The following is a 27,133-nucleotide window of genomic DNA, read 5'->3' as shown; positions in this document are numbered from 1 at the left end:
GGGGCAGCTTGTTTGTGTAACCTAATGTTGGATTTGTGCTCCCCAATATGTTTTCTACACTCCCTGCCAGTTTCCCCTACATATTCAAGCTTGCAGGGGCAGAGAATAGTATAAATGATATTCAATGATTGGCAATTGGTAATTTCTTTGAGAAATACTGTGCGGTCATTGATGCGAACCTGGTCATTTACAATGGTGTTGGGGCAGGCTTGGCAGTTTCCGCATTTGTGGTTGCCCTTGACGGGTTGGTCCCCCATGATGGACCTTGGAGTTGAGTCGTTTTTGTCAGGTCTTTTGGCCCTCACCAGGATGTTTCTCAGGGTTTTATTTCTTTTAAGGGAGAAGAGAGGCTTCTGTATCAATTGTGTCTGTTGGCCCAGATTTAAGATATGCCATTGATAGTTGATTATTTGGCGTATCTTGTGATCGAAGTTGGAATGTTTGATAACACAAACCACTCGATCATTCTGTTCCTTGTGTCTGGGTCAAAACATGGCATCGCGATCGTAGTACTTCGCCCTTTTAAGGGCATCTTTAATAAGCTTATTAGGGTATCCTATCTAAGCTGGTTTTCAAGGTATCAGCATGTACCATATAGTTTTTTATGGAGGTACAATTTCTGCGCAAGCGCAGAAATTGGCTGAACGGTATGCCATCCTTCTGGGACCTAGGATGAAAACTGCTGTAGTGCAGGAGAGTGTTTCTTGCCGGGGGCTTAGTAAACAAGGGAACCGATAATTGGGAATTAGAGTGTTCGATCCAAACATCAAGGAACTCCAGTTTATTGTTACTCATGCATGCAGTGAATTTGAAATTGGGGTCTGCCGCATTGATCCACTAGATGAATTCATCAAGGGTTTTCTGGTCACCCTTCCAGACGAAGAAAATGTTATCTATGAAACGTGGCCAGTTGCACACCTTCTCACTAAATGGGGCCAGTTCATTACAGATGTTAAGGTTCTCGAAATGACCCATATAGAGACATGCCACGCTGTGGGGACATGCTGCCCCAATGCTGACTCCCTTGACTAGTTGGTAGAAGCCTCCATCGAATTCGAAGAAGTTCTCGCCAAGGACAATGTCAAGGCATTGGAGAATGAAGTTCGAGTTATTGTAAATATCTTCAGTTTCCAGAAGTTCCTTGATAACCAGTTTGCGGGATGTTCGTATACAAAGACTCTAGGTCCATAGTCGCCAATATCTCTCTCTCCTGATCATATGGAAGGCCTTCAATTTTAGATATAAATGGCCAGTATCTTTTACATACGAGGGCAGTTTAGTTACAAGGGGTTGCAGAAATCAGTCCATGTATTTAGACAGAGGTTCCGTGGCAGCCCATATTGTAGAGACAATGGGTCTCAAGGGGGGGGGGGGGGGTTTGTTTCGTCCTTGTGTGTCTTGGGTATCCCAAAGATGATGGGAATACGAGTGTGACACAGGGTGGGAAACTCCACCTCTTTCTGACAAAGGTTGCCTCTCTCAACACCTGCCTCAACAATTCTCAAAATCCTATGTTTTAAGTTAGGTTCTGGTTCGACATGATCTTTTTATAATGACTTTGTGAACTTAGAAGATGGTACATCTTGTTTCCGTAGTCACTGGTATCAATGATAACTATGCCACTCCCTTTTTCTCAAGGTCTGATTGTTAACTCTTTGTTGCTCTTCAAGGTATGGAGGGCGGTATTCTCTTCTCTGGTGGTATTAAAAGAAGGTTGGAGTATGTATTTAGTAGCTCTTTGAATCTTTGCCATAGCAGCCTTTTCAAACACCTCCACCTCAGTTCCAAAAGTATCCAATCCTGGAGTGAAACTAGAGGAAGGTTTGAGGCCAGATAAGTTGTTATGAGTGATGATATTGGGGCTCCGCTGGAAGAACTTTTTATGTCTGATTCTCCGAGAAAAGGAATGGAGATTTCATGAGTTCAAACTTATTAAGGCTCGTGGATGGAACATAGGAGACTCCTTTCGATAGGAGAGTTTCTTAGTGGGGGGGGGGGGAAATCAACGATGCTGGAAGAGAGATTGAACACAGGGATGGAGTTTATGTTCACCAGTATTGCTGGATCCGGGTTTGAATATTCTTTTGTGGCTGTTCCTGCTCCGCATAGAAGCCTCTCTGATGTTGATTCCGAAACTTGGGGCGATAGTTGCCCCTTCGGAGCCTGAAAAACGATTATTGGCAGAAGGTCTCTCAAATTCCTGTGTGGGCTGATAATTGCGGGTTGGTGGTCCTTCACTCTCAGAGTCAGTTGTGTAAGAAAAGGTGGCGACACGTCTGTTGCCCCAGTTGCTGGTATTACGAGCCAATTGGTTCTCACTGTTGGTAGTATAAAAGTTTTCAATGAGCTAGGGGTAAGTTCGGTCTTGTGAAAAAAGGCGTATATCCATTCCAAGTGTTTCTGTTTTCCGTTTCAACAAATATTCACTAAAGGAATCCAGCTCAAAAGAAATCTCCTTTAGTTTCTTTTTGCCCTCCTCAACACTGTTAGATGGTTTCAATTTTTCTTCCAATTCCTGGATTTCTTTATTCAACAAAGCGACCACCTCCCTGACTGTTTCAATAATGAGCATCATCCAGTCCCTGGAACATCTGTTGGAAATGAGCGCCCATTTTTCCAGGAACTGTCTGATCTCTACAAATAAGCCAGGGATGTTCCTTACTCTTAGTCCAATAGGGATAGTACCGGCTTTTAAATATACAAGCATGAAATTTGCATGCGATTCGGTACGTTTAGATTTCTTTTTTAAATTTAACAACTTTGTCCATTCCTAGTTCAATCTCTTGGATGGAGTAAATGGCCTGTCATTACCCAGAGCTTGACCCAAAAGTCTGGCAAAATCTTCATCTGAGAAGCCGAAAGGTTTAATACTTTCCATCTAAGGAGAGTAATCTGCAGAGGTGGTGTACGGATTCCAGGACCAAGGGGCACAGAGATTTTTCACTCTTAAATGTGCTTAATTTACTCTGCCCCTGTTGTGTTAAATGATCAGTATATATTCAAATAACTGTAATTGATGCTAATGCCAGATCACAATTTTTTGGTCCATTTGTTATTGTGCTGCTGTTGGTACTTTTTGTATGGTTGGACCCCTGAGTTCCAGGACGTATGAGTATGTGTGTGTACGAGTTTGGTTTGAATAGCTGAGTGAGTGTGGGATGGGATGTGAACTGTCTTTTTAAATGTTTAATTAATAATCAAATAATGTGAATCTTTCATTAGTACATTTTGATATGTTTCGATACCTCAACTTTGGTACATGTTTTTGTCAGTAGGCCAGCTTCTTAGGTGTCTATTTATCTGCGATGTATAGCACACTTTGATTCTTACAGGTAGAGAATTTCTGTTCTGATTAGTTTGCCTATTTCCCCCTTTATTTTGCCTAGGAGGCTCCTCTGTTAGAGTGGTATTATTCTGCATGACCCCAAACACAGCAGCTTTGCAAGGTTAGAATGCAAATGTTTCTTGGATAGGAACACTTTATCCTGCCAAGAAAGTAACACATTCATAAATGTATTTACATCCCACAAAGTGGAACATAGTTTTCTGAGGTTTAGAGAGAACAATTGGTTTAGAGAGAACAATTACTCTCATCAACTTACAGACCCAAGTTTGTTCCCCTACTGGTAACTCATTCACTGGGAAATGACCAGCTGAGTTTGCAGACCTGAAGTTGGTCACCATCTTATATGCAAATCAAGCTTTTGCTGTTGATGCTAAGACATTGAGGACATGCATAACTCCTTTTCCCAATGGACCTGGTATACTCTCCAGCCACAAATGGAACCCTCACATCGTAATTTCTAATTTAAAACATTTATAAAGCGCAGCGTGCACCGTACGGTTTCTTGGCGCTAGTGGATAGTTCGACACCTGAGGAAAAATAAAACCTGTCGTGGGCAAGAGGGGGAATTACACAGGGAAGGCTTGTTTGAAAAGAAACGTTTTTAAATCTTTACGAAAAGAAAGATAGTGAGTTGCAGAGCGGAGGTGGTCAGGAAGGGAGTTCCAAAACGTGGGGGCAAGGGTAGCGAAGTTAGTTCCACCCCACTTTTTACGTTTGAAACGTGGGATTTGGAGGAAGGATTTGGAGGAGGAGCGGAGCTCTCTGGTAGGGACGTACTCATTTATTAACGAGGAAATGAAAGCAGGGGCAGTGCCTTGACGGGCCTGGAACACCATACAGCCGGTCTTGAACAGGGAACGTTCCCTAACAGGGAGCCAGTGAAGCTCTCTGAGGAGGGGTGTGGAGTGGTGATAACGCGGGAGACCATAGACCAGCCGGGCCGCCTGGTTCTGAACCATCTGGAGTCTCCGCAGGCTATATGCTGGAATGCCGTTGTAGATGGCATTGGCATAGTCTAACCTCGAAATCACCAGTGCGGCCATGATCAACTTAAGTGCCTGTGGGGTGAAGAAGCGGGAAACAGTGCGAATAGTTCGGAGGGTGAGGAAGCAGGAGGAGACCACAGTGCTAATTTGTGAGTGGAGGGTGAGCTGGTTGTTGATTTTAACCCCCAGTGTCTTAACTGCGGTTGAGGGACCAAGAGAGGAGGGCCAGAATCGGGAATTCCAGGGACTGGACGAACCACCGGTGAGAACCAACTCGGTTTTGTCCGGGTTCAATTTAAGATGGTTGTGGTTCATCCAGTCCCTGATGAAAGTCATGGTAGACTGAAAGTTGGAGACAGAAAGAGGAGAGGAAGACAGGTCAAAGATGAGCTGGAGGTCGTCGGCATAATTGTACACGGTGACCTCCAGCTGCTGAAGAGCGAAAATGAGGGGAGAGATATAGAGGTTAAATAATAAGGGAGAAAGGGAAGATCCCTGGGGGACACCACAAGTGACAGGAAGTGGAGTGGTCGTAAAGTCTCCTAGCCGGACCGCCTGAGTGCGGTCCCTCAGGAAGGAGGACAGCCAAATCAGGGCTGAACCCTCAATTCCAGCCGCCTTGACACGGGACAATAAGATGGTATGGTCAACCGTGTCAAAGGCGGCAGAGAGATCGGGAAGTACCAGCGCCTGATGATTGTTATTGTCCATACCCTTCCTGAGGGTATCCAAGACCGAAACCACAACTGATTCGGTCGAGTGCCTGGGGCGAAAGCCAGCCTGGCGGGAGGCCAATCCCCCATTAACCTCTACGTGGGCGCTGAAAACCGCGGTGGCATGGCGTTCCAGCACCTTGCCCAGGTAGGGTAGCAGGGAAATTGGGCGGTAGTTGGCTGAGATGGACGGGTCAGCGCCGGGCTTTTTTAGGATGGGCACTATAGTGGCTGTTTTGAGCGCCGGGGTCACTACTCCCTGCGCAAGGGAGTTGTTGAGGAAGGTGATGGGGGCTTCAGGACAGGAGGAGTAGATATGTTGCAGGATTCGAGCCGGACAGATGTCTGCCGGGGAACCCGACTTTACTTTGGGGAGTATCTCGCGGAATCTGGCCTCAGTAAGGGGGGGGATAGAGGTTAGATGACCACGGATAGTGGGAAAGGAGGGATCCACAAAGACAGGTGAGGGGAGGGGGATATTGGCCTTAATGGTAGCGATTTTCTCTACGAAGTAAGTGTTGAGTTGGTCGCATAGTGACTGGGAAGGAGGGATTTGGAGTGAAGCTCTATCGGAGTAGGCCAGGTCGTTCACTATACTGAATATTTCTCTAGATTTGTTTTCGGCTGCCATTATTTTTGTGGAAAAATAGGTGGTTTTGGCAGAGAGAATTGCAGTTTTGTAGTCAGCAAGTGATTTAAGATAAAGGGTTTTTGATAAGGGGCAATAGTTTCTTCTCCACTGTCTCTCCGCCTGTCGAGCGGTCAGTTTTAGTTCTTTTAGGCGGTCATTGAACCATCTGTTGGAATCCTTTGGCCGTCGGATGGAAATGCGACGCAAGGGAGCCACTGAGTCGCAGCCTCCAATCAGCCAGGTGTTAATGGCGTTGGCTTGAGAGTGGGAGGAGAGGCCGGAGAGAATCGGGGTGGAGTTCCGAAGCAGGGAGGACAAGGAAGGGAGGTCGACTCTGTTCCAATTCCGCGCCCAGGTATTTCTGGCGGGGGGGACTTTGGATACACGGTTGTGAGAAATGGAAAAGCAAATGAGGGCATGGTCGGACCAACAGCAGGGGGATACAGTCACCGAGGATAATTGGAGATTGAGGGACCAAACCTGGTCAAGTACATGACCGTGGGAGTGAGTGGGGACAGTTATATGCGGAACAAAGTTCAGAGAAGAAAGAGATTCTGTGAACTCTTTCGAGGCAGTGCACTCTGAGGGGTCCGCAGGCCAGTAATTAAAATCCCCTAGCACCAAGACCGAAGCGTAGTTGACCACCAAATTGGCCAGCAGGTCTTGAAATGCCGGTAGGAATAGTGAAGAAGACTGGGGTGGGCGATACATTAGGAGACAAGTAATAGGGGGAGAGAAGGATAGGGAGCGGACCACAAGAAACTCAGTGAGGGCGATGGGAGGAAAAGGAAGGGTTTGAAGGTTTAATTCTGACCGAGCGATTAACGCCACACCGCCACCAACCCTGCCCGCCGGACGATCGGCCCGAAGGGCAACGTAGGAAGGGGGGAGGGTAGCCAGAAGAACAGGGAGGGAAGAATCACAGAACCAGGTTTCGGTCAAGAGCAGCAAGTCAAGCTTCTCAGTATCAAGCAGGACAAACAGCTCGTGGTGGTGCTTGACCGCTGACCTGGTATTAAGTAAAAAAGCAGATAACGGCGGAGGAGAGGGGAGAGGGTCAGGCGAGGGGGAGTCATGAGGTGGGGGGATGAGTCGGGCGGGGGGCAGTGTAGGAGTGGAAGAGGGGACAAGACCTAATGAGGCAATGTGTCTTTGGACGGTTTCTGAGAGAGGCCAGTCGCTTTGGAGGGTGGTAAGCTCCTCAGAAGAGTATGAGATACATTTGACATGGGGTCGTGCCCCTAGCCCCGTCCGGCCGCGGACGGGCGCAGACGGGCTTGCCTTAGGCGCGCAAACGGCGCGCCCGCTGCGCACGTCCGCTGCGCGTTCTGGGATTGCACATTGATAAAGGAGATCTTGAGGCGGGAAGGGGGCGTGGCCTCTAGGTGGGCGTGGCCGAGCGTATGACAAGCCGGAGGGAGGGGGTCACGTGAGCGCTGGATCCGCTGCACGGCGCCCTCGAAGTGAAAATTAGCAATGGGAGTCGAGGTAGGTTTAAAGTACAAGTTTAAAAACACAAGTATCACAATAAATGTCTAAAAAGCAACACTCCCGGCTATGTTGCCTCAGGAGACTCACAATCGCCCCAGCGCTAGCGTCTCAGCGCTTATAAAGGGCGGGAAGGGGGCGTGGCCTCTAGGTGGGCGTGGCCGAGCGTATGACAAGCCGGAGGGAGGGGGTCACGTGAGCGCTGGATCCGCTGCACGGCGCCCTCGAAGTGAAAATTAGCAATGGGAGTCGAGGTAGGTTTAAAGTACAAGTTTAAAAACACAAGTATCACAATAAATGTCTAAAAAGCAACACTCCCGGCTATTTTGCCTCAGGAGACTCACAATCGCCCCAGCGCTAGCGTCTCAGCGCTTATAAAGGGCGGGAAGGGGGCGTGGCCTCTAGGTGGGCGTGGCCGAGCGTATGACAAGCCGGAGGGAGGGGGTCACGTGAGCGCTGGATCCGCTGCATGGCGCCCTCGAAGTGAAAATTAGCAATGGGAGTCGAGGTAGGTTTAAAGTACAAGTTTAAAAACACAAGTATCACAATAAATGTCTAAAAAGCAACACTCCCGGCTATTTTGCCTCAGGAGACTCACAATCGCCCCAGCGCTAGCGTCTCAGCGCTTATAAAGGGCGGGAAGGGGGCGTGGCCTCTAGGTGGGCGTGGCCGAGCGTATGACAAGCCGGAGGGAGGGGGTCACGTGAGCGCTGGATCCGCTGCACGGCGCCCTCGAAGTGAAAATTAGCAATGGGAGTCGAGGTAGGTTTAAAGTACAAGTTTAAAAACACAAGTATCACAATAAATGTCTAAAAAGCAACACTCCCGGCTATTTTGCCTCAGGGGACTCACAATCGCCCCAGCGCTAGCGTCTCAGCGCTTATAAAGGGCGGGAAGGGGGCGTGGCCTCTAGGTGGGCGTGGCCGAGCGTATGACAAGCCGGAGGGAGGGGGTCACGTGAGCGCTGGATCCGCTGCACGGCGCCCTCGAAGTGAAAATTAGCAATGGGAGTCGAGGTAGGTTTAAAGTACAAGTTTAAAAACACAAGTATCACAATAAATGTCTAAAAAGCAACACTCCCGGCTATTTTGCCTCAGGAGACTCACAATCGCCCCAGCGCTAGCGTCTCAGCGCTTATAAAGGGCGGGAAGGGGGCGTGGCCTCTAGGTGGGCGTGGCCGAGCGTATGACAAGCCGGAGGGAGGGGGTCACGTGAGCGCTGGATCCGCTGCACGGCGCCCTCGAAGTGAAAATTAGCAATGGGAGTCGAGGTAGGTTTAAAGTACAAGTTTAAAAACACAAGTATCACAATAAATGTCTAAAAAGCAACACTCCCGGCTATTTTGCCTCAGGAGACTCACAATCGCCCCAGCGCTAGCGTCTCAGCGCTTATAAAGGGCGGGAAGGGGGCGTGGCCTCTAGGTGGGCGTGGCCGAGCGTATGACAAGCCGGAGGGAGGGGGTCACGTGAGCGCTGGATCCGCTGCACGGCGCCCTCGAAGTGAAAATTAGCAATGGGAGTCGAGGTAGGTTTAAAGTACAAGTTTAAAAACACAAGTATCACAATAAATGTCTAAAAAGCAACACTCCCGGCTATTTTGCCTCAGGGGACTCACAATCGCCCCAGCGCTAGCGTCTCAGCGCTTATAAAGGGCGGGAAGGGGGCGTGGCCTCTAGGTGGGCGTGGCCGAGCGTATGACAAGCCGGAGGGAGGGGGTCACGTGAGCGCTGGATCCGCTGCACGGCGCCCTCGAAGTGAAAATTAGCAATGGGAGTCGAGGTAGGTTTAAAGTACAAGTTTAAAAACACAAGTATCACAATAAATGTCTAAAAAGCAACACTCCCGGCTATTTTGCCTCAGGAGTCTCACAATCGCCCCAGCGCTAGCGTCTCAGCGCTTATAAAGGGCGGGAAGGGGGCATGGCCTCTAGGTGGGCGTGGCCGAGCGTATGACAAGCCGGAGGGAGGGGGTCACGTGAGCGCTGGATCCGCTGCACGGCGCCCTCGAAGTGAAAATTAGCAATGGGAGTCGAGGTAGGTTTAAAGTACAAGTTTAAAAACACAAGTATCACAATAAATGTCTAAAAAGCAACACTCCCGGCTATTTTGCCTCAGGAGACTCACAATCGCCCCAGCGCTAGCGTCTCAGCGCTTATAAAGGGCGGGAAGGGGGCGTGGCCTCTAGGTGGGCGTGGCCGAGCGTATGACAAGCCGGAGGGAGGGGGTCACATGAGCGCTGGATCCGCTGCACGGCGCCCTCGAAGTGAAAATTAGCAATGGGAGCCGAGGTAGGTTTAAAGTACAAGTTTAAAAACACAAGTATCACAATAAATGTCTAAAAAGCAACACTCCGGCTATTTTGCCTCAGGAGACTCGCACTGATTTTAGCCTTGTAAAAATATTATTTGGAGCAATTTTCAGCGTTTTTAGAATTTTACCGCATTTGTATTCTGGGGGCTGTTTTAGAAAGGGGAATTGAATTGGAAGGCACACTGACACTCTTTACACCCTTACTTCTCATATTTGAGCCTCAATCCGCCTCAATCCGCTTTGTAGGATCCTTCACTCGGCGGTGGGCGCCATCTTGGGTGAGGAAGGCGAGGTCAGCGCTCAAGTCGGGCCGGCCTCCCGCCCTCCCACAGTATTTAGGCGCGCCCTGCCCAGCGCTCCCTGCCCTACAGTAGCTCTCCCTAGCGAGGGCTCTGGGGCTGCGAGCTGCTGAGGGGACAGGTGAAAGCACGAACCTATGCGCACTGATTTTAGCCTTGTAAAAATATTATTTGGAGCAATTTTCAGCGTTTTTAGAATTTTACCGCATTTGTATTCTGGGGGCTGTTTTAGAAAGGGGAATTGAATTGGAAGGCACACTGACACTCTTTACACCCTTACTTCTCATATTTGAGCCTCAATCCGCCTCAATCCGCTTTGTAGGATCCTTCACTCGGCGGTGGGCGCCATCTTGGGTGAGGAAGGCGAGGTCAGCGCTCAAGTCGGGCCGGCCTCCCGCCCTCCCACAGTATTTAGGCGCGCCCTGCCCAGCGCTCCCTGCCCTACAGTAGCTCTCCCTAGCGAGGGCTCTGGGGCTGCGAGCTGCTGAGGGGACAGGTGAAAGCACGAACCTATGCGCACTGATTTTAGCCTTGTAAAAATATTATTTGGAGCAATTTTCAGCGTTTTTAGAATTTTACCGCATTTGTATTCTGGGGGCTGTTTTAGAAAGGGGAATTGAATTGGAAGGCACACTGACACTCTTTACACCCTTACTTCTCATATTTGAGCCTCAATCCGCCTCAATCCGCTTTGTAGGATCCTTCACTCGGCGGTGGGCGCCATCTTGGGTGAGGAAGGCGAGGTCAGCGCTCAAGTCGGGCCGGCCTCCCACCCTCCTCCGCCCTATATCATGTGTCATCCGACCAGACGGCGCAGCGGACTGGCGCAGCGGGCGCGCCGGAAGCGCGCCGAAGTCGAGCCAAAGTCCAGCCCGTCTGCGCCCGGACGGGGCGCGGGGCCATGGACCCTTGCATATCGACTCAAACTACCATAAGGTATGGCAGCCATGCTTTGCTTGCACTACAACCGGTCATGCTTGCCGCTTGTAAACACTCCATGCCTGCCCAGTCGCTAACAAAATGTATGAGGTGCAGCTTTGAACCCATCTTGCAAGTCCCAGCCACTAGTACGGGTCTTACCATCAAAGCAGCTTTACTTAATTGTAGATCTCTACGCAAGCACGCCCTAGAAATTTTCCATCTACTTGAGGACCAAAACCTTAACATCCTTTTCCTGACGGAAACCTGGCTAGATGATTACTCAGACCCGGACATTATCCAGGCCATGCCCCACGGCTACTCCCTTTCTAGATTGGACAGGATAGCCGGTAGAGGAGGCGGCATTGCCATAGCTACGAAAGCCCCTCTAGTCTGCTCCCTATCGTACATACAGGTTGATCACAGTGAAGCCGGATCTTTTACAATCAACATCGGTCCCAACCATTCTATATCAGGCATCCTGATATATCGACCACCTGGTAGACTGCATGACTTCACGTCCACCCTAATGGAAGCTATTACTCATTTAGCACTTAGGAAATCCAGAGTATTAGTGCTAGGAGATCTCAATGCTCATTTTGAAGATCCCTTAGACAAGGACGCTACTGATATTCGAATGGAACTTCTTTCGGTTCAGCTCGAAATAAAAAACAAAGAACCGTCACATCAATTAGGGCATTTATTAGACCCCATCTTTGGGAACTGGCAGGGAGTTTTCACCTCAGATCCTATACCCATACCCTGGTCGGATCATTATATCATTCCCATCACGGTTCAACTTGACAAAACCGAGCATTTCCGACATCAATCCCTGCGATATAAACGCAGAAAATGGAAGAACTTTTCATTAGATTCTTTCATTCGAATTGCCCAGGACGAAGGCCCTCCTAAAGGGGACGACTGTGAGGCAGCTAACAAGAACTTAAATAATATCGTCACGAAGGCTCTTGACATTACTGCCCCCAGTCGCACCCTGACCAATGCTAGGACATCAAAAAAAGATGCTCCCTGGTTTGGCCAAGCACTGCAAACTTTGAAGACGGCATGCAAAAAACTTGAGAGAGCTTGGCGCCAGAACTTCTGTGCAGATACTAAAATGCAGTATAAAGCAGCACAGAGAGAATACTATAAATCAGTACGTATGGCCAAGGCAGAACACTATCATACTCGTATCATGGAAGCAGGCAACTCCTCTAGGGAACTGTTTCAGATATATAAAGAAATATCTATAGTGGATGTGACCTCCTCCGCCCAAAATGATTCTGTGGAATCTTGTAATAAAATTGCACAATACTTTTCGGGCAAAATCAATAAAATCTATACTAGTTTCTCCAATCAGCCAGAGCCGGCCACGGACTTTACTGAAAATGACAACCGTGTAAATACACCTGAGTGCCTAAAATCTTTTGAAGTTCCCCCTTATGAAGTCGTGTCTAAATTGTGCAATAAAATCAAATCGGGGTCTCCCCGAGACCCGGCGCCTCCTAAAATCTTAGCTGAAGCTTTCCCTGCATTAGAACCTCACTTCAGACATCTACTGCAGATCTCCTTCTACACTGCCTGTCTGCCGACGGAATGGAAACAAGCAGTAGTGTTACCAATTAAAAAAAAGCCGAATATCAGCCAAGACACAATGGATAACCTCCGGCCAATATCCTTGCTACCTTATGTGGCTAAGCTAGCTGAGAAAATTGCCAACAATCAACTCATGGAACACCTTGAGGCCCATAATGTCTTCCATAAGTCCCAGTCGGGTTTCAGATCTGGTTTCTCTACGGAGACAGCTCTCCTGAGGGCCACGGAAACCTTACGAGAGGGGGCAGACGGGGGCAAGACTATGGCCCTCATCATGCTCGATCTCAGTGCCGCGTTTGACACTGTAGCACACTCCAACTTGCTACAGTGTCTAAACAAAGCTGGAGTCACTAATAAGGCACTGGGATGGCTGAAAGCATTTTTAATCAATAGGAGCTTTCAAGTCCAAAGAGGGACTTCCCTCTCAGACAGGGTGCTGCTTGAACAGGGGGTACCTCAGGGCTCGGCCCAGTTGCTTGGGTCCTCTGCCTCCTCCTAACCGAGAGGCTAAGAATCTAGGCGTCTGGGTTGACAACAAGCTGTCCTTTGACAGCCATATAAAGAGAACTGTAGGCAAATGCTTTGGGGTGATGAAAACGCTCAATCGCACCCTTGACCTGTTACCTCTTAACTCCAGACGTACCATGGTGCAGGCATTAATAACTTCCCGCATTGATTACGGGAATGTACTGCTCCTGGGTACATCGGAGAAAAACCATCAAGAAACTACAGGTTCTACAAAATTCGGCAGCACGCCTGGTGTTAAGGCTTCCCCGCAGAGCCCCCTCACGACCCTCTCTGGCAGCCCTCCATTGGCTACCTATTAGTAAGAGGATTGTTTTTAAAGCTATGCTATGGTGCCATAGGATAATCCATCACAGAGCACCGGCCTATATGTTGGATCTGGCATCCTTGTATGAACCCAATAGACCACTCAGATCCAAAGGAATGGGTCTGCTCAGAACTGCCTGCCCTAAAAAAGCTAGAATGGGAGGTAGATCATTCCGCACTTTAGCGGCTAGGCACTGGAACCTCCTGCCTCTGGATATCAGGCTAGAGATTAATGAGTCCTCTTTTAGAAAGAAGTTGAAAACTTGCCTCTTTACTTTGTGATTGTGCTCTCTCTGTCCTTCTAATATGCTCGCTCCACAGCGCGGGGACACGCCGGGAGGCGTCACCATGCGCTTTACAAACTCCTTTAAATTAAATCGCCCCAGCGCTAGCGTCTCAGCTCTTATAAAGGGCGGGAAGGGGGCGTGGCCTCTAGGTGGGCGTGGCCGAGCGTATGACAAGCCGGAGGGAGGGGGTCACGTGAGCGCTGGATCCGCTGCACGGCGCCCTCGAAGTGAAAATTAGCAATGGGAGTCGAGGTAGGTTTAAAGTACAAGTTTAAAAACACAAGTATCACAATAAATGTCTAAAAAGCAACACTCCCGGCTATTTTGCCTCAGGAGACTCACAATCACAATCGTAGCAGGCTAGAGCCTCTTAATGGTACTGTTGACCCATCTCTGTTACCCGTGACCTGCTGCGATGACTAAAAGGCTTTCAATCGTCCAGTGTCCCCTGTAATCCTCTATGCCATCAGCTTCACACATACTTCCAGGACAAACTGGTGTGGTCCCACTTAATCTGTCAAGATAGAGGGAAGAAGATATGGAAATGCCTTCCATGGAACTACGTCTGCATCTTGCTACCCAGCCCAAACGGACATCTGATTCAATCGCCAAGCCTGAGGTGGATCTGATGATTGCCCAGCTATTCCAGGATTCCTTGTGATCCAGCCACCACTGGATCGCTGTTATGACACCCTGTGTCAAAATCACCAACTCTAAATATGTCACTTCTCTTCTTAGATAATAGGCTTTCAACAGCTGCGTCTCTGTAGTGGAGGGGCCAGGGAAAAATATTCTTATAGATGATTATGTAAGTCAGACAATCCTGGCTAACTTCAAAGGTAAGTGTCTTCCCCTCCAGAGGGCCTTCATCAACTCTTTGAAGATCCTAGCTGTTTTTGGATGAAAGGCTGATTAGCTGCTACCAAGTCTATCACAACAATTAGAAGGCCATAGACTAAGGTGAGACCAGTTCAGATGTTTTTGATCACAAATCATGGTTCCAGAAGCATGCAACAGTGTGCTCAAATTGAAATTCAGTAGCCGACAGCGCTGATCCAATAACAAAATATTGGATAGATGAATAATCAGCCTCACAACACTCACTTTCTTATATGTACCATCACTGACTGCAGCAGATTCGTGAAGGAACCAGAGGGTCAATGAAAATCACAATAGCAGAGGTGCAAACTCAAAAACCTGGTGCTTAACAAAAGAAAGAAATCTTGTGTGAGGAAATATGAAGAATGTCAGAAGGGCATCCTTCAAGTCCAACCTGACTATCCAATCACCTGGAAGATTAACATTGCTCAACAGATGAATTATCTCCACCTTGAAATGGTGGAAGACCAGACATTCATTGAATTCTCTTAAATTTATTATGTGTCTGTTATTACTCACTACCAGAAAGATATTGCTTACAAACGCGATGGAATGTATACTAACCTGCAAATGGCACGTTTCCATTCCATCTTTTTACTTTCATGTGTGTAAGTGCGGATATTTGATCAGAAATATCAATGGTTTGCATCTAGCCGACTGCAATGGTGACCATAAAGTTATGTAAAATCCCTGGATAGTCTCCAATACCCAAAGGTATTAAGACTCCCTCTAACCTTGAAAAGGAAAAAGGATACCTCTTACAGGAATATCCTGTTTCATGGGTTTTTTCTTAAAAACCACTTCTTCCACTGGCATATGCTCTTGAAGGGAAGAAAGTCCAAAATGGTCTTTTGTCCTGCCAACCATGGATCCTTTTGCCTTGCCCTCTTCGGGACTTTGTTGTATGGAGTGACAAGAAGAGGGACACCGGCAAAATCCTTCACTCCAAAGATCTTCGGTCTCAAAGTTTGGGCCTTATCCAAGGCTGTCAGGTTGCCACAAACGTGCCGAACTCCTTCACAACAAATCTTCAAACAGGAATGTCTGTACAACCTGGCTGGCTTCAGATGTAGCTAAGTCTCCCTACTTGGTATCCACCTCGACCAGTAGCAACCTGCAATGTTCAGTTGACAGTGTACAAAAACCATTCCAAACATGAAGATAACCTGCTGCACCCCTCCAGAGACACTTTCAGGCAAGATAGGAGTACCTGAGTTAGTTGCATTTTCCACCAAACCCTGGATTTTTGTAAGGGTGCCCATCACGTTCAGGAAATTATTTTGGCTGGTCCTCCAAGAAAAGTCTATCCACAACTTGAGATCTTTCGTATATTTCACCAAGTAGGTCTACAACTTCGTAACAATGTCTGGTGTCTGGGTAACCTTGCCATCCACTGCCACTGCGCGACAGTGAGAGCGACCCTTGACCCTGCTTGCAGGTCAGGCCGCTCCCCACGCCGTGCAGCACCTCTGCTGTGTCCTTGCCTCTCCCCCCTGCTGCCGTGAGCTCGCCGCTCCATCGCGCCTCTCAGCGCCTGCTGTGTCCTTGGTTTGGCAGCCCAGTCATTACCTGGTGCCCCATAGTATTGTTATTGTCTTTTTCTGCCTTTTGTCTTCCTCTATTTCTGCTTTCCACTAGTCTCTGACCCCCATACCTGCCGCCAGCACCCCACACTGCCCCCCACTCCATCCCTGCGGCCCCGCCCCCTCGCTCTCCCATAGGTCACTCTGCTCCTGCCTCCCAGCTGCTCCTCCCTCCCCGCTGCCCTTATCTGGAGGCCGCTGCTCGACAGTGAGAGCGACCCTTGACCCTGCTTGCTGGTCAGGCCGCTCCCCACACCGTGCAGCACCTCTGCTGTGTCCTTGTCTCTCCCCCCTGCTGCTGTGTGCTCGCCGCTCATTCGCGCCACTCAGCGCCTGCTGTGTCCTTGGTTTGGCTGCCCAGTCATTCCCTGGTGCCCATTGGTATGGTTAGTGTTTTTTTCCGCCTTTTGTCTTCCTCTATTTCTGCTTGTCACTAGTCTCTGACCCCTCTTCTTGCCGCCAGCACCCCGCACTGCCCCCCACTGCTTTCCCGCCCTCCAATAGGCCACCCCGCTCCCGCCTCCCAGCTGCTCCTCCCTCCCGGCTGCCCTCATCTGGAGGCCGCTGCTCGATAGTGAGAGCGACCCTTGACCCTACTTGCTGGTCAGGACGCTCCCCACGCCGTGCAGCATCTCTGCTGTGTCCTTGCCTCTCCCCCCTGCTGCCGTGAGCTCGCCGCTCATTCGCGCCACTCAGTACCTGCTGTGTCCTTGGTTTGGCTGCCCAGTCATTCCCTGGTGCCCCTTGGTATTGTTAGTGTTTTTTTCCGCCTTTTGTCTTCCTCTATTTCTGCTTGTCACTAGTCTCTGACCCCCCTTCTTGCCGCCAGCACCCTGCAGTGCCCCCCGCTCCCGCTGCTGCTTCCCTGCGGACCCGCCCCCTCGCCCTCCCATAGGCCACCCCGCTCCCGCCACCTAGCTGCTCCTCCCTCCCAGCTCCCTTCTAATGGAGGCCGCTGCACGGCTGCGCAGCAGACACGCCGCTGGCACGCCTAAGGCAAGCCCGTCTGCGCCCATCCACGCCTGGACCGTGCCCAGAGCCTAAACCCCTGGCCTCGGCAAACACCACAACGGCCGACAGCGCTACAATGCCAGCACCCTCCACGCACTCAACTCCGGACGAGAACACACCTGCTACCAGGCCACCCCGAAGCGCACCGAAGGACCCTTCACCTGCCGATACTGCAGCTTCACCAGCAGTCGGCCCGCAAAACCTCCTACCGAAGGACCCAACTACCTCAGATGCATACTCCTCAACACCTGCTCTGCCCGCAAACACGCCGTCAAACTATGGGACCTCCTCGACTCTACCGCCCCCGACATCGCCTTCCTGACGGAGACCTGGCTGAACCCTACCTCAGCTCCCGACATCGTCATAGCCATTCCGGAAGGCTACAAGATCACCCGCAGGGACTGCACCAACAGCGTAGGAGGAGGAATTGCCATTGTCCACAGGAACACCATCAGAGTCTCAATCAACACAGACGATACCCTCAGCACCGCCAAACACATGCACATCCAGAATCACACCGACCCAAACACCACCCTCAGAGGAACCCTCGTCCGACCGTAATTCAGCGACTCCATCACAGACTTCATCAGCACACACGCCCTCACCTCCACGGACTACATCCTCCTCGGGGACCTGAACTTCCACCTCGAGAACAACAACACCACCAACTCCACCACCCTGATCGACAACCTCGCCAACCTCAGACTCAGACAGCTTGTGACAACACCAACCCACGCCGCCGGCCACACACTGGACCCCATCTTCACCGCAAGCCCCCAAGTCTCCTTCAACCACACCACCGAACCCCACTGGACCGACCAACACTGCATCCACTTCACCTTCAGGAAGCCCACCATGCACCAACGCACCCAACAGACGCCTCGACGCTGCTGGCGCCAGGTCACAGAAGACCAGCTAACCACCGCCCTTGCCCAGAGCCCACCCACCGACCCCTGCGACCCCGACATCGCCGCCCGCAACCTCAAACAATGGATCTACAACTGCGCCAACACCCTCGCCCCGCTCAAGACCCCCTCCAACAGCCACACCCACACCCACAAGAAAGCCACCTGGTTCACCGAAGACCTCCAGACCTCCAAACGAACATGCCGAAAACTGGAGAAGAACTGGCTCCGCGAACGGACTCTGGACAGCTACACTGTCCACAAGAACGCCACCCGCAGACACCATAAACTCATCAGAACCGCCAAGAGTGCCTCCTTCAAAGACTGCCTGGAAAACAACGCACACAACAGCAAAGAGCTCTTCAACATCGTGAATGAACTCTCCAACCCTAGCTCCAACACCAACGACATTCCGCCTTCGCAAGACCTGTGCGACGTGCTGGCCACCTTCTTCCACAGCTTCAACGCCACAACTGCCCCAACAACCATCGCCCCCACGACCCCAACTGCACCAACCGCCTGCTCTCATGGACCAACATCAACGATGAGGACACCAGCGAGATCATTAACACCATCCACTCCGGATCACCGCTAGATCCATGTCCTCACCACATCTTCAACAAAGCCAGCACAGCCATCGCATCTCCGGATAGTAATCAACATCTCTTTCGAGACAGCAACCTCCCTGGAAAGCTGGAATCAAGCCGAGATCAAAGCCTTACTCAAGAAACCCAAGGCGGACCCCAAGGACCTCAAGAACTTTCGACCCATCTCCCTGCTCCCGTTCCCGGTGAAGGTCGCAGAGAAAATCGTCAACAAGCAGCTGACCCGCTTCCTCGAGGAGAACAGCATCCTGGACTCGTCCCAGTCTGGGTTCCGCAGCAACCACAGCACCGAAACCGCCCTCCTCGCTGCCACCGATGACATCAGGACCCTGCTCGACAACAGAGAAACAGCTGCCCTCATCCTACTGGACCTGTCAGCCGCCTTCGACACAGTCTGCCACCACACACTACCGACACGACGTCGGGATCCAAGAGCAGGCCCTGGACTGGACCACATCCTTCCTCTCCGGCAGAACCCAGAGCGCCCCCCTTCCGCTACACTTCCACCAAAATCATCTGCGGTGTACCCCAGGGTTCCTCCCTCAGCCCGACACTGTACAACATCTACATGGCACCGCTCGCCCACGTCGCCCGACAGCACAACCTTAACATCATCTCCTACGCCGACAACATCCAGCTGATCATCTCACTCACCAAAGACCCTCACACCTCCAAAACCAACCTCCACGAAGGAATGAAGGCCGTCGCCGAATGGATGAGGAACAGCCGGCTGATGCTGAACTCGGACAAAACGGAGGTCCTCATCCTCGGCTCCACCCCCTCAGGCTGGGACGACTCCTCGATGCCACCATCTCCATGACTAAACAGGTCAACGCCGTCTCCTCATCCTGCTTCAACACCCTCTGAATGCTCCGCAGGATTTTCAAGTGGATCCCCACTGAGACGAGAAGAACAGTCACCCAGGCCCTCGTCACCAGCAGGCTGGACTACGGAAACGCCCTCTACGCAGGAACATCGGCCAAGCTCCTGAGTCGCTTGCAACGCATCCCGAACGCCTCGGCACGTCTGATCCTCAACATCCCCCGGCGCAGCCACATCACACCTCACCTGAGAGACCAGCACTGGCTCCCCGTCAACAAGAGGATAACCTTCAAACTCCTCATCCACGCACACAAATCCCTCCACAAGACCGACCTAGATGACCTCAGACGACACAACTTCTACTCCCCCACCCGCCAGCTCCGCTCCGCCAGCCTTGCCCTCGCCACTCTTCCCCGCATCCAAAGAACGAATGCTGGCGGCAGATCCATCTCCCACCTCGCCGCCAAGACCTGGCACACCCTCCCCACCAACCTACGGCAGACCCATGACCTACCGGCCTTCAGAAGACCCCTCAAGACCAAGACATGAGAGATCTTACCTCCCTACCTATCTCAACCCCATTGAAACCTTTTTTTATGACATGGGAAGGCGGTCTATCCGCGACATTCTGCGACTGCGCCCTCTCCTTTTTTGGGCCCGTATTAGAAGGACCGCTGAATTGTCTACTTATGTGGCAGCATTGGACGAATTGATATTAGCAGATACGGGGAGTAAAATCAAATGGATAACGAACCTCCGCCAGCTTTTAAGTGATATTGGCCTCATGGAGGCCTGGGCTAGCCAGGTCCCCCCGACAAAGCAAGATCTCAAGCGAGCTTACTGGGATTGGGTACAGTCACAGGAAATTTTTAACCCCAAATTAGGGAAACTTACTGAGGGGTTCTTCGAACATAAACTCCTTCCCAGACTGGAACCCTATCTGGACTTTATACAGGTCCCAAGGGATAGAACACTGTTTCTGAGATTCAGATTTGGGATTCTCCCCATTAATGGTGTGACGGCTTCCTGGAAAGGGCTTCATTCGACACCTATGCCCTGCCCAGGCTGTGAATACCACAATGAGTCAATTGCGCATTTTCTTTTTGCCTGCCCAGCCTATAGATCAGCTAGAGCTAGGTGGCTCAAACCAGTCTGCCAACTGATTGGTACGATGAATCACCGTGCTGCACTCCGTATTCTGTCTACAGACACCTCTTCTTTGACATTGATTTGCGGGGTGGCTAAGTTTTTGGGCTGTGCTTGGCTGATAAGAAACAAGATCTTGGGGGAAAAGGCGGCGTGATCTACCTGCTACACCACGTGATGGCAATAGAACCCGGGCCTGTTCTGCCAAATGATCCATCTTAACGCTGCTATGTCTATGCAATAGTATTTTATCTCCTAAGATGGCCTATGTTTTATTGGTTGTATTCTTATCTTTTTATTCCCCTTTTTCCTCTTTTAAAATATTAAGATTTTATTGCTGTAAAGTAAAGATTGAGTGTAGTATGATGTATGATGAATTTTTAAAAACTGTGTATACTGTTCATTTTTAAAGAAAATCCAATTTTTAACTTATGTAACAAATCGTATATGCTTTTATGATATTTTATGTATCGAATAAAGCTCATACTACTACTACTACTCCTCAAGACCTGGCTCGTCGATCAATAGCAGCACCCTCCCCCCCAGCGCCTTGTAGTGCGCTTTATAAATGGCATGATTGATCCAAAGTATGGCGAGGACACTCCACCTTCAATCAAGCCCTGGCTTCTTTCTCTAAAAGATGCCAAACCTTTATGCCATATAGTCTGCTGCCTTAGCTCAAGAAGCCCATTCGGACGACCTCCGATTGTATAATTGCTGGAGCTCAAACATGCCTAAAGGAGTCCATTAATTAATTGCCCTCCAGTCGGAAAAAGTCCAGGTTGTAAGGGTCTGCTGCATCCCTGTTCTTCATTAAACGAATCTTCATCATCCATTCTGTCCTCACCACCAATGGGGTCCCCAAAAGGGTGAAGGTGTTTGGGACAACAGAGTTGTCATTTTCTACTGTATTTCCAGCTTCCCAGAGACAGGATACTGCTCTGAGGGTGAACACATTATTACAGAAGGTCTCTCAATTTCTGAAACCCTTCCTGGTTCCCGCGCCATGCTTTTTCGGGGTTATCTTATGCCATGTAGTTCCCTGCCAACATTACCTGGGATTACATAGTCATGGAACACTCGCTCCCTCCCCACGGGTTCAGGGTGCCTGGTAACTAGCACAAGGAGCTGGTCACTGATGGGCGTAATCAACAGCTATAGAGAGCTCAAATTCCCCTGGCAGCGTTAGTTCAGCAGGTGACAAGCACCCCCCTCCTACTATCATGATAACGAGAATATAAGTGGTCACCTAAAGAGGCCATAATAGCAATTATGGTACATATATTGGAGTGTGAATGACACAAATAAATGAAAATATATAACTACGTGATTACCCTCCCAGTACAATGGGTTAGTCTACTCTCTTCTGTGGCAAAATAAATCTGCCCACAGCAAAAAAGTAAACCTTATACTCATGTGGTATCAATGGGCACAATGGATTATACTGAGAACAGAGTCAGGCAGCCTCAAACAGGAGTGCCTGGTCTGTCTACCCTAGTAAGGCTAAATCCACTGCTCCAACCAGCACACCGCCCGTAGAACCACCATAGTGCTGCCTTCTCAACACGCTGCTCGGCAGTAGTCGTCATAAAAGGGGGACTGCAAATGCTGATTGCGCAGCGCTACCCAGTGATACAACTGTGCAGAAGAGACCTTAATTGAAATGTGCTCAGGATTCACCACAGGTTAGCATTGAATAAAGAGGAGGTGGAGTAGTCTGCACAGAGGCTTTCAGTGGACGGTGACATAGGATTGGGGACTGTGTTGTTTCTTTGTTAACTTTTCTCCTCGGTGTAGATAAGCGTGCTTGGCAAAACTGCTGAGAAATAAAGTGAAAAAAGATGACAAAATCTTCACAACCGGTCCTGAAATAAAATAAGTGTTTTCCCTTTGGAATTGCTATTGCTAAATGGCTCCCTGTCGCAACACCCCTCATTCCTGTCCGCCTTTTCATAAACCAAATAAATTGTAGTAAAAAGAATTGAGACTGATACACCTGTTTATTATGTGTACAGCCACTGTGGTTCATTACATCTATTCACAATGTTTTGCGACAGTGAGCTTATCTGTGGGATGCATGAGTGGGATGCATGAATGGAATGGCAAGTGTGGAATGCTGTCTGTGTGAGTCAGCTGGGGTATGAACATTGAGCAAAAAAAAATCTATGCTTCTGTTGAGATGTCCTACTTGTATCATATATACTACTTTCCTTTGAAGCTTACAGGGAATTAAATCTGTTGGGACGGGAAGTCTTCTGGATAGCTCTAGAGAACATGCTTTCCTGCCCTATGTTGATCTCCAGCCAAGTCACTTGAAATTACTGTAGGTTTACTTGAACTCTACCTCAATGACCATGACAATCACACATGTACTGTGCGCCACTGTACTCTGCGCCACTGTACTCTACGCCACTGCACTCCACCCTGCACCACTATACTCTACCCTGCATCACTCCACTTTACTCTGAAATGCTCAACTTAAGCCGCTGCACTCTTTGCTACTCTACACCACTCCACTCTACGCTGCAACACTATTCCACTGCACCACTCTAAACCACTGCACTCTAAGCCAATCACTCTACACCACTTTACTCAAAAACAACGCCACTGTAGCTATGTCACCTACTTTGCACCACTGCACTTTACGTCACTATACTTTACAACATATTACTATATGTAACTGCAAGCTACATCTCTCTACACCAATGAGCTCTATGTTGCAGCACACGGTCACTGTATTGTTCTCTGCACCACTGTACTATGTCACTGCACTCTGCACCACTCTACTCTGCATGACTCCACTCTACATCACTGCAGCCCTGTACACTATGCGAATGCACTCTACACAACTCTACATTACTGCACTCTTAGGCCACTCCACTCTACCCAATCAACGATGCACCACTCCACTCTAAGCCACAGCACGCTACCCTGCACCGCACCACTTCACTCAGAAACGGTCGACTTTACGTCACTGCACTCTAAGCCGCACCACTCTGTGCCACTGCACTCTACACCACACCACTCTAAACGACAGTACTTTAAACCCATTCACTCTACACCACTTTAGTCAAAATCAATGCACACTACACCACTTTTCCTTTGTCAACTACTTTGCACCACTGCACTTTACACCACTATACTCTACAATATTCTACTATATGCCACCGCAAGTTACGTCACTCTACACCATTGCGCTCTATGTCACTACACTCTACGTCACTGTATACTACCCTGAACCACTGCTCTCTATGTCAGTGCTCTCTTCACCACTCTACAACACTCTACTCTGCATGACTACACTCAACACCAATGCACTCTATGCCACTGTAACCTTCTACTCTATGCCAATGGACTACACAATTCTACTCTGACTCTACACTCTTATGCCACTTTACTCTAGCTCACTCTATTCTGCAACACTGCTCTCCCTGCCATTCTACTCTGCATTGCTCCACTCTACGGCAATCCACTAAGCTACTCTGCACAACAGCACTCTATGACACTCTACTCTATACCACTTCACTCTACGCAACTCTGAAGCAATCTGTTCTATGCCGCTGCAGTCTAAACTTCTCTATTCCACTATGCGCCAATCCACTCTACCCCGCTCAATTTGCTGCCGCTGTACTCTGCACACCACAGCTCTTTACATCACTTTACTCAAAACCAATACATTCTACGCCAATGCATTCTAATACCAATCTTCTCTACACCACTATAATCTACACCATTGCACTATGCCAATGCTCACTACATCACTGCACTCTCTGCCACTGAACTCCATGCAACTCTACTCTGCGCCACTTTACTCTACTCTGAGACACTCTACGCTAATACACTTCACACCACTCTAATCTATTGTGCACCACTGCACTCTATGACACTGCACTCTACACCACTCCAGTCTAGGTCACTTTGCACAACTACAGACTGCAACATTGAACTCTACACCAATACACTCTATGCCACTACTCTATACCACTCCACTCTACACTGCACCACTTTGCTCAACTCTGAAACAATCTACTCTTTGCCACTGCATTATTCGCCGCTCTACTCCACTCTACACCACTGCAATTGATTCTGTGCCACCCTACACCACTCTACTCTATGCCACTGCGCTCAACTCTGGACTACTATACCCTGTCCTACATCACTCCACTCTACGTTTAAACAATCTACTCTATGCCAGGCCACGGCAATCTATGTTATGCCACTATACTCCAAACCGCTGCACTGACCACCAATGCACTTTACTCAAAACTAATGCACACTATGCCAACTACTTTGTACCACTGCACTTTACACCTCTATACTCTACAAAATTCTACTCTATGCCACTGCACTCTATGCCGCTCCAAGCTAGGTCACTCTACACCACTTCTCTCTGCACTGCACTATACCTCCATACGACCCTGCACTCTGATACTCAACTATGCATGAATGCACTCTATGCCATTGTAGGCTACTCTGCACCACTCCGATCTACACCACTCTAATGCACTCCACAACACTGCACTCTGCCCTGCACCACTGCACTCTACGCCAGAGTTCTCCAAAGTCGGTCCAGGAGGACCGGATCCATGCCAAAGTTTTAAGATAACTACAGTTATCTAAAATGCGATATACTACAAATCTGGCATTCAGCTGGCCCTCAAGGACCAACTTTGGAGAACCCTGCTCTACACCAATGAACTATGAACAACTTTACTCAAAACCAATACACTCAATGCCAAAATAATTTGCACAAACGTACTTTATGTCACTTCACTCTAGGCCACTCCACAATCTGGTGCTCTACTCCATTAAACTCTGCTCCACTAACAGTCTACTCTATGCCACTCCACTCTATGCCATTCTAAGACACTACTCCACTCTACGACGTCCTGGGCAACTCCCTCTATGCCACTTTACTCTATTCCATGACACACTACTCCACTTCACTCTATGCCACTCCACTATGACAATCCACGCCGCTGCACACCACTCTACAGCCCTCTACGCAATACCCTCTACACTACTCCGCTCTGCTCTACACCACGCCACTCCACAACACTACTCCCCTCTGACACTGTCCTCTACAGCACTCAACTCTATGCTCTTCCACTCCACAACACTCCAAAACAATGTACGCTACTCCATGACACTCCACTTCTTTCAATGCCACTCAACTCTACTGTACACCACTCCATAACACCCCACTGTACTCCACTTTCCGACACTCCACCCCCCTTTACACTACTAACTTTTAGCCACTCTCGAGTACAACTTTGTTGAAACATATTGGCAAAGCCAATAGCTCTTGCATAGGGGAGATCTATGCAAGATCTTGCGTGCTTGTTCTCAAAATTACACGCGACCAAAATACACCACACAAACACTTGTACTAATCCAAAAATGACAGAAAAAGGACCGATTGTGTAAGCTCCTAAGGAGCACAATAAATTAGCTAATGCTTTCCAGTACATCTTACAGCAAAAAACTCATGGGACGCTAGTTAATTCAATAAGACACTTCTTCACTAGAACAGAAACACACACAATAAACTATAATAAGACATCTCAGACTGCCAATATGATGGAAAGCTCAGAATCATTTGGAAGAACGCCCCAAGCCCAAGATAGGTGAGTGCACTAAAAGTCCATAATAAAAGGCTCTTACAAAATAGTCCACCGGACAAGATCGGTAAACCATAGACTAGATACGAGTAGGAGAACAAGCACAGCTGGGAAAGAGGAGTGTAATGTGGCCGCGGAGAACAGTAGACATCACGGGAGAGGGGACATGAACCACACTGTGAGATGTGATGCGGTAGAGGGAGAAAGGGGTGAATCGCAGGGTGGGGGGCGGCCAGTTCAGGTATGATGTGGGCATGAGAGTTAGTAAAGTGGAGGGGAGGGCGTCGATAGAAGACCACCTAGTAAGAAAGCCGTTTTGGGGTGGTGGGAGCTTCGGAGAGTTGGAGTTCGAGGGATGCAAAATCTGAAGCAAAATAAAGTCTTGACCTTTAGCACCGCTGGAGTGCAAGTGGAGGGCATGAGGGCAAAGCAGTCAGAAAGGAGATTTAAAATACAACTGAGGTTAGTGATTTTCCATAGAGAAAGTAACAACTCCCCCGAAGCGAGCGGGCAGCAGAGGAGTGCCTGGACAATCACCAAAGCGTCAGGCTTGTCGTGGACATACTGTATGCTCGAGGTAACGGCAGAAGGGACGGCTTTGCGACCAGCATGAAGGTACTGACCTGGCACCAGGTCAGAGCCAAGGGCGGCCGCCGGACAACACTGAGCGCCAACCACAGCATCTCACGACCTATACTTGACAGGCTCAGGAAGAAAACTGAACTCTGCATGCTGTGAACATTGAAGAGGGACGAGCACGGACGGAGCCGTGGAAAGAGTAGAAGGACCATTGTCACTTCCCAATACACACAGGAGACACAAGTCAGAGCTCCGCATTTTATTTATTTATTTTAAGTTTATTTATTGCATTTTTATATAGCGCGGACTTTACCCAAATGTGTCAGGGCGCTTCACAATAGAACCAAGTACTTTACACGAGGAGAATAATTTTACATATTTACACGTCACATATGCAAACGAGAAAGAAGCAAAACTAAAATAAATCAATAGAAGGCAGTCACACAAAAAAACAAAAAACACATTAGGATGAAGATCGTACAGGCATAGATTACAGATTTACAATATTGAAAGAACTTCCTTGAGGGACATGAAAAGGGATGTATTAGTTCTGGAAGTGAGCCAGGAAAGGACGGACAG

General features: G+C 49.2%; 1 protein-coding gene across 1 annotated transcript in view; it reads right to left on the bottom strand.

The window, feature by feature from the left end:
* The window catches only part of CISD3 (CDGSH iron sulfur domain 3), a 103,419-nt gene extending 76,699 nt beyond the window's left edge, over window positions 1-26,720 (bottom strand). The window contains exon 1 of the mRNA XM_078645617.1: window positions 26,599-26,720. Within this exon, the coding sequence (XP_078501743.1) occupies window positions 26,599-26,706 (108 nt within the window). The 5' untranslated portion in view covers window positions 26,707-26,720. The remainder of the gene's footprint in view (window positions 1-26,598) is intronic.
* Window positions 26,721-27,133: the final 413 nt, after the last annotated feature.

This window comes from Lissotriton helveticus, chromosome 5_1, assembly GCF_964261635.1.
Source record: "Lissotriton helveticus chromosome 5_1, aLisHel1.1, whole genome shotgun sequence".
NCBI classification, from domain to species: domain Eukaryota; kingdom Metazoa; phylum Chordata; class Amphibia; order Caudata; family Salamandridae; genus Lissotriton; species Lissotriton helveticus.
The sequence above is the reverse complement of the archived record's forward strand: the minus strand, read 5'-3'. Positions and strand labels throughout refer to the sequence as shown.